The sequence below is a fragment of the Siphateles boraxobius genome, unplaced genomic scaffold, assembly GCF_051911475.1.
Source record: "Siphateles boraxobius isolate OS27281-9 unplaced genomic scaffold, OSU_SipBor_1 192, whole genome shotgun sequence".
Lineage (NCBI taxonomy): Eukaryota > Metazoa > Chordata > Actinopteri > Cypriniformes > Leuciscidae > Siphateles > Siphateles boraxobius.
Window position 1 is genome coordinate 255,001 of NW_027508802.1, and position 8,759 is coordinate 263,759.

The 8,759-nt window shown below is 35.8% G+C and overlaps 1 protein-coding gene across 1 annotated transcript in view; it reads right to left on the minus strand.

The window, feature by feature from the left end:
* The window catches only part of tmem38b (transmembrane protein 38B), a 27,759-nt gene extending 21,983 nt beyond the window's left edge, over window positions 1-5,776 (minus strand). The window contains exon 1 of the mRNA XM_077235464.1: window positions 5,435-5,776. Coding sequence (XP_077091579.1) covers window positions 5,435-5,558 — 124 coding nt within the window. The 5' untranslated portion in view covers window positions 5,559-5,776. The remainder of the gene's footprint in view (window positions 1-5,434) is intronic.
* Window positions 5,777-8,759: the final 2,983 nt, after the last annotated feature.

Sequence of the window (8,759 nt, forward strand, 5' to 3'; positions counted from 1 at the left end):
AGTCTGCAAACAGGAAGTGACACGCAGGGAAAAACTGAATCCAGAACAGTCTCAGTCTTCATCAGAGAAGCTGAACAAACACAATCTTCATGGAACAAAAGTTGCTTAGGAAACCACAATCCAATGATCCATCAATCCTTTCATCAAATGTGATGAAAACAACACGACAAAGTGAAGAAGTCTGGAGTTGTGCAACTTCTAAATGTTAATAAAAAACTATTTTTAGCAGATACACACTCAAAATTACATTTTTCCTCTGGGAAAACAGACCATTTAAGGTCACAGGATATTCAGAAGCGCATATATCAAACACGTGATACATGTGCACGCCGTCAGCGTTCTCACAGATTCACAGTTTTGAAGTTTGGGTGTTAGCGGCCGCTAAGTTAATAACTAATGAATCAATCAAAATTACTTTATCTGCACAATAACTTTATTCTAGATCTGCTGTAAAGCCTGAACAATCTCTGTTACTGTAATCTCCTATTATCACTGTAAAGCTGCTGTGAAACTCTATATTGTAAAAGCGCTGTAGAAATGAAGGAGACTCGACGTGACTGAAGGTGCACTGGATAAAGTCCACATGTTTGAATCATTCCTGCACTGTGAAAAGTGATCAGTTGACTTAGCTTAAAAAAAATTGTAAACCCACTGCCTTAAAATTATTAAGTAAATAAACGTAAGGCTTAATTGACAAAATTAAATTATGTGAACTTGACAATTCCACATTAATTAATTATTTCGATTTAGCATGAAGTTTATTTACTTAATTTTAAGGCAACAGGTTTCCTAATTTTTTTAAGTTAAATATGTCATTGGTTGCCCATTTTCCACAAGCTGGTATGAATCTTTAGGGTCTTCATGTAAAGTTTGTAACATACTTTAGTTAAAATCCCTCAATGGTTGTGTAAAACAACATGCTTTTACCTCCTCAAAAACAGCTCTGCTCACGCGACCCGTTTAGGTGCATGTCTCTTTAAATGATAATAAGGTGCATGTCTCTTTAAATGATAATAAGGTGCATGTCTCTTTAAATGATAATAAGGTGCATGTCTCTTTAAATGATAATAAGGTGCATGTCTCTTTAAATCATAATAAGGTGCATGTCTCTTTGAATGATAATAAGGTGCATGTCTCTTTAAATGATAATAAGGTGCATGTCTCTTTAAATCATAATAAGGTGCATGTCTCTTTGAATGATAATAAGGTGCATGTCTCTTTAAATGATAATAAGGTGCATGTCTCTTTAAATAATAATAAGGTGCATGTCTCTTTAAATGATAAAAAGGTGCATGTCTCTTTAAATGATAATAAGGTGCATGTCTCTTTAAATGATAATAAGGTGCATGTCTCTTTAAATGATAATAAGGTGCATTTCTCTTTAAATGATAATAAGGTGCATGTCTCTTTAAATGATACTAAGGTGCATTTCTCTTTAAATGATAATAAGGTGCGTGTCTCTTTAAATGATAATAAGGTGCATGTCTCTTTAAATGATATTGAGGTGCATGTCTCTTTAAATGATAATAAGGTGCATGTCTCTTTAAATGATAATAAGGTGCATGTCTCTTTAAATGATAATGAGGTGCATGTCTCTTTAAATGATATTGAGGTGCATGTCTCTTTAAATGATAATAAGGTGCATGTCTCTTTAAATGATAATAAGGTGCATGTCTCTTTAAATGATAATAAGGTGCATGTCTCTTTAAATGATAATAAGGTGCATTTCTCTTTAAATGATAATAAGGGGCATGTCTCTTTAAATGATAATAAGGTGCATGTCTCTTTAAATGATAATGAGGTGCATGTCTCTTTAAATGATATTGAGGTGCATGTCTCTTTAAATAATAATAAGGTGCATGTCTCTTTAAATGATAATAAGGTGCATGTCTCTTTAAATGATAATAAGGTGCAATTCTCTTTAAATGATAATAAGGTGCATGTCTCTTTAAATGATAATAAGGTGCATGTCTCTTTAAATGATAATAAGGTGCAATTCTCTTTAAATGATAATAAGGTGCATGTCTCTTTAAATGATAATAAGGTGCATGTCTCTTTAAATGATACTAAGGTGCATGTCTCTTTAAATGATAATAAGGTGCATTTCTCTTTAAATGATAATAAGGTGCAATTCTCTTTAAATGATAATAAGGTGCATGTCTCTTCAAATGATAATAAGGTGCATGTCTCTTTAAATGATAATAAGGTGCAATTCTCTTTAAATGATAATAAGGTGCATGTCTCTTTAAATGATAATAAGGTGCATGTCTCTTTAAATGATACTAAGGTGCATGTCTCTTTAAATGATAATAAGGTGCAATTCTCTTTAAATGATAATAAGGTGCATGTCTCTTTAAATGATAATAAGGTGCATGTCTCTTTAAATGATAATAAGGTGCAATTCTCTTTAAATGATAATAAGGTGCATGTCTCTTTAAATGATAATAAGGTGCACGTCTCTTTAAATGATAATAAGGTGCACGTCTCTTTAAATGATAATAAGGTGCATGTCTCTTTAAATGATAATAAGGTGCACGTCTCTTTAAATGATAATAAGGTGCATGTCTCTTTAAATGATAATAAGGTGCACGTCTCTTTAAATGATAATGAGGTGCATGTCTCTTTAAATGATAATGAGGTGCATGTCTCTTTAAATGATAATAAGGTGCATGTCTCTTTAAATGATAATGAGGTGCATGTCTCTTTAAATGATAATAAGGTGCATGTCTCTTTAAATGATACTAAGGTGCATGTCTCTTTAACTGATAATAAGGTGCATGTCTCTTTAAATGATACTAAGGTGCATGTCTCTTTAAATGATAATAAGGTGCATGTCTCTTTAAATGATAATAAGGTGCATGTCTCTTTAAATGATACTAAGGTGCATGTCTCTTTAAATGATAATAAGGTGCATGTCTCTTTAAATGATAATAAGGTGCATGTCTCTTTAAATGATAATAAGGTGCATGTCTCTTTAAATGATAATAAGGTGCATGTCTCTTTAAATGATAATAAGGTGCATGTCTCTTTAAATGATAATAAGGTGCACGTCTCTTTAAATGCTAACTTATGCTAAGCGGAGCATGAGCAATATGACATCCTATTGCTCAGAAAATCTCAACGGCTTGATTATTGAGTGTGTTTAGACTTTTTGAGGATAAAAAAAAAGAAGTGAATGGAATCTTTTCATTGTATGGTGTTTGTGTCGACACACCGCAAACACACATTTATATGCAAACACCGTATAAAAGTGAATTTTGCATCTGATGACCCCTTTAAGTCAACTGATCAGTTTTCAGTGTGTGTGTGTGTGTGTGTGTGTGTGTGTGTGTGTGTGTGTGTGTGTGTGTGTGTGTGTGTGTGTGTGTGTGTGTGTGGAGGTGAACATGAGGACGTGTGGAGGACGTCAGGAACAATAGAGAGAGCAGGAGAAACGCGACGCCGAGACTCAGAAATAGCCTGTGATCCAGAGCAGCTGCTCGACACAATAGAGAACACACACCTCTGAACACACACTCTTCCAGTGTCGTTACTGAACCTTCCTTCAGTTCCTCGTTCAGAGTTATCTGTGGTGTTCGATAATGTTCTCACAGACACTGTCAAATCAAATTCCAGGACATTCAAGGACTTTTCAAGCACTACTTTTTTGTTTTTTTCAAGGACTACAATCAGAGATCTCATTTACCACACAATATCCTTCTTTATTATATTTTAAATTCTAAAAAAGGTTTTTAGATAAATAAAAATAAGCTAATAAAACATGGAACAAATAAAGTGCAGCGGATGCAATGACTGTTGTAACTTTAACCATTGAAAGGAAACTATGACAAAGATATCATGTCCTTATTCAAACTGATTTATTCTCCTATTAATATACGATTGAGCTGAAGAATAAAAGCTGTATCATGGATATTTATGAGTAATATCACACTCATAGACATGAGAAATGCCTCTATATCAGACTGCAGCTTTCAGTTTGTGTGAAAAGATTGTTTTATCAATAAAATTAAAAATAAATTTCCCATATATTGTCTTTCAATAATTTAATCACTTTTCAAGTACTTCTTCATAAATATGGCTGTTTTCAAGGGTTTTCCAGGACCTAAATTTCAAAAAAGCACCGCGTACGAACCCTGTTCTCAGAACGTTCAAACTAAAACATCATTTATACTGAACGCTTCACTGGGACTGTAACGTTTTTTAAATGTTACTTGTTTCGGAATGTTCAGAGAATATTCAAATGTAACGCTCCAGAACGTTTGAAGAATGATACAATGGAATGTTCACTGTGGTGAAAATCCAGCGTTTAATGTTGTTTATGTGTCTATGTGGTGTTTTTAATCTGCTTTAACACAAACCGTGAGTAAATTCATAAGTCGACAGCATTGCTGAGTATTTTCTGCTTAAAACTGCAGTGAACCAAAGACAGTCTCAAAAACACGCTTTGAAATCGCTGGTGTTTCTGACGTCACAAACTACCTTGTAACCAATCAGATCAACGTGTGATCGTCACGAGTGGATCTCTGAGTGAGTGAGTGGAGGCGGGGCTCATTTGCATATTCATAGAACCACGCATACTAAATGACGCAAGGGTGTCGAGTTACATTCAAGATATTTGAATTAAAGGAATAAAGAATTAAGGAAACATTTTATAAATGTGTCATTGTGGTGATAAAATTATTGACGACACTACAGTGGGACTTTGAGGCCTTCATTTGTGTAAACGTGGTTAGGATCTTCTTGACTGGGATGTGAAGACGCAGCTCTGACAGTGCAGAAGAGCAAAGGCCATGTTTATATGGAGCGGTTAATGCAAAACGATCCGCCAAACTGGTTTTGTGCCTCCGCCCTGCACGTGTAATCTGTCTAACCCCTGCAATTTGCATTTTTCTTGGAGAAAAGCACACACAGAGAGAGACTAGATAATATTGACCGTGAGTTAATGATTAGGTGCATTTCTCTTCTTCCCTTTTGAACATGTAACATTAGCTTCTGCTTTTAATCTCATTATAAACCTTTATTATGCAGGCGCTTTTAAACACACTGAGCTGCTCTTGATGCACAAAGTCATCAAATCATAAACATGTGAGAACTAAACCTTCATTCTGTACCAGTGCAACCTGGACTATTGTGAAGCCACTGATAAACAGTGTCGTGCACGCGCCTGTACACGTGTGCGCGTGCGCGTTTGCTTCACCTGCCGAAGGAACCTGGAGCAAATCCGTGACGAACGTTCATAAAACACAATAAACATCGGATCTTGCAACATTATCACAACTATGTTGAATAAATACAATGCATTTAGATAGCAATGCAACTTTTAATTTCATGAAAACTTGTGACATGATCAGAAATGCAACGAAATAAACTTGTAACAGTAGAAGTTGGTTGTGGATTTGATGCACTAAAGGTGATTCGGTGTGATTTCTCTTACCTGGCTGCTCTCTCAGACTCATCACTGATATGATATAATGCGCCATGTCAAAGTATGGAAACATTGACAGATTTGACAGCCCGAGAGCGAGTTCATTTAGATTGAGAAACGCGAACACATCCATGACTTCAGATCCTCCTCGTGCACGCGCTTTAATCCGCCTTCAGCCTCGTGCTCGTGCACTGGATCTGTAGTTCCTAGAGGATGATCGGACTCACGGAATCGGTCTAGATGATCTTAGCAAATAATTTCTATTCTTCTATACTCTTTGATCTCAGTTGTAACCGGATCCGCCGCCATTACAGTCGCGGATGCTGAGAAACACACGCGAGCGCGCGCGCGCGTGCACACGTCGTTGCGTAACAGACCTCAACCATTGATCTCACATTTAAAACCACTGTTTGACACTGAAACTCCTCTTCATTTGTTTTGGTCGTGCAGTTATACTCTGCAACTTTGGAAAGATGTTAGTTGGTTTATCTCAAGCAATAGGCTTGCTAAGTTTCTGTTATTTTTTGTATTCTTACACGAGATAAAACATTATGCTACTTACAATTTCATCTTCTCTTAACCCAAAATCACTCAGAACATGTACACTTTGCACGACCTACAAACGTTTTACCTTAATTAAAGTTTACATTTATTTTAATTTAAGTAATGCCCTCTTTCTTTCTTTTTTCCCATTCTCACTTATTTTACTGTCTAGTTCTGTTTGTTCTATGATGTTGGTGAAGTGTTTTCTTTTAGGCTACTATTCGTTGTATTTTTGTTATTCTTAATACTTATTGTTGTGTTCTAATTTTGTTGTTTCACACTGTAAATTGAATGTTCAAATACAGCATTTAAAAAAAAAAATAAAACCACTGTTCCCATAACGTCTTAGAACATATATGACTAGCTGGAATGAAGGTAGGCTATATAGATGATCTGATTTTGGGTCGTTTTGGAAAGGCTTCTTGTAATAGGCCTACTCTTTTCCTCATCTGTAAACTAATGATGATTCCAGAGATGCTGTATTTTCGCTTTTTTCTCAACAGCGACACTAGCTGTACAAACGAGGCATAAGCAGAATGAGCGCGAGTGACAGTTCTCGCGATATTCCACAAGATGGCGCCATTGTCAAGCGCTTCACCATGGAGACAGAAAAAGAGCGGGATTCTCCTAAAAGCGCGCCAAGGAGTGAACGACGGTAGGTGTATGTGAAATGTAAACTACTAAAGCGTTCTATGACTTATTACGTTTTGTGATATTTTTGGGAAGGTTTATACTAGTAAACAACGTGTTAAATGCCTCAGACTTTATGAGGAATTATGGATATGTCATATGTGTACGAAAATTGTCGTGACAGGAAACAGTGAAACACAGTGAGTTCTGACAGTGAGTCACATCAGAAAAGCTGAGCTGGTTATTATTGGGTAATTAATCAGAAAAACAAGAAGAAGTCCTAGTATTGAGGTTAGTTGGAGTTTAGAGATGATGATTGAAAATGCCAGTCATTAAGAGTTTGTTTACTGGCGCGAGGGCGGGGCAACCTGTCACTCACATGTTATCCACCAATAGCAAATCACAACCATCCAATTCCAATCAATTCCCCACAGACAAAAGCAAGCCCCGCCCCTACAATTGTTTATTTCTCTCGAATATAGGCCTACTTACAATAGGGGAAAAAAAATAGCGCAAATGTTTCATGCAGACTTTAAATGACTATTGAATCCTTGTGATTCTATGTATGATGTAATGATAGCTCAAGTTTTTGTAGTTTAGGAGTGTAGTAGGATAACTGTCTGTATTATAAAGGTTGTAAGGTTATTTTCTTTGTCTATGTTGGTGAAAACCGACGGTCACTCATTTCCTTCAGATCTTTAGAACAGAAATCTGGATCAGTGATCCACTCTCGATTCATGACAATCTGTACTGAATTCATGATGTATCTTGTGATACTGAACTGCTGAATCATAATTAACTGAGTAATTTAGAGAGAAGATGAGATCGCAGGTTTATTTCTACATCGTCATGTGACCTAAGTCCAAACAGCCAATCACGCTTTTTAAATTCAAGAGCATTGAATAATTCTCTACTTGTTCTGAAAGCTTAGTTTTTTTAAACATTTAATTCAGAACAGTGTTGAAGTTCCCACAGCAAGAATGGACTTAAGAATGATAAATACATGCTGAACCAACCATTTATGAGTCTTTCCAGAGAACTTCATGTGACTAAAACATATTTGGCAAAGTAAATACACTATAATTGAATTAATCAGGAATTTAATTAAGATCGACTGATAGACAACACAAAACCGTGACACTTTAACCTGCCCTACATAGCAGTGTGTGTGTGTGTGTGTGTGTGTGTGTGTGTGTGTGTGTGTGTGTGTGTGTGTGTGTGTGTGTGTGTGTGTGTGTGTGTCAGTGTTTACTGGTGTGTGAGTGTTTTCTGTTGAGGTTCAGGCCAAATGACCCCTGACATGATGAGGAATTTCGTATTTTGAGAGATCAACTATGAGCTTTGCTATGTTTATCACTTTATGTACGTGTGTAGGCCGAGATACTGTATACTAAATAGCACTGAATTTAAAATCAAAGCCTTATTATTATTATTATTGCGTGCAACTGCAAGCAGTAAAGAGAATGTAATATAAATATGATTGTGTTGTTTTATATCTCAGTACCCAGTCATTTTATTTTAGTATTTTCAATTCAGACTGTCACCTCAGGTAAATTTAATTTCTATTCATGCATTCTACATACACATGTAACATTACTTTCCATAAAAACGAACATAATGTAATTTGCTTTTAGAAAGGAAAAACTACTTTAAAACATGTGGTGACTTTTTAGAACCTTTTTAGAAACACGCAGCTACTTTTTTTTGACCAAAGCTTTTTTGAATCTTTTTAGAAACTCAGTTAATGTTTAGAACCTTTTAAGAAATATGACCTTTTTAATCAATATTAACCATAGAACCATATTAACACACTGTTACTTTTTAGAACCTTTGTAGAAATACAGTTCTTTTTTAGAACCTTTTTAGTAACTCAGGCCACGTCCACACGAAGCCGGTGCGTTCCCTATCCGATTATTTTTTTTCCTCGTTCTAAAAAAAAACTCCGTAAACACGGCGTCATCTCAAGAAATATCTGCGTCCACACGAAACCACTGAAACCGACTGAAAACGGTGTAGTATATATGCCAGACCAGTATGGGGCGATGTAATTGTGCCACAGAGATACACTATACACGGAGAAGAAGACTTTGAGCATGCGCCGACACGTGATGTGATGACATCATCGTTTCACAAAATATACGGATTGGCTGTACACACGAAA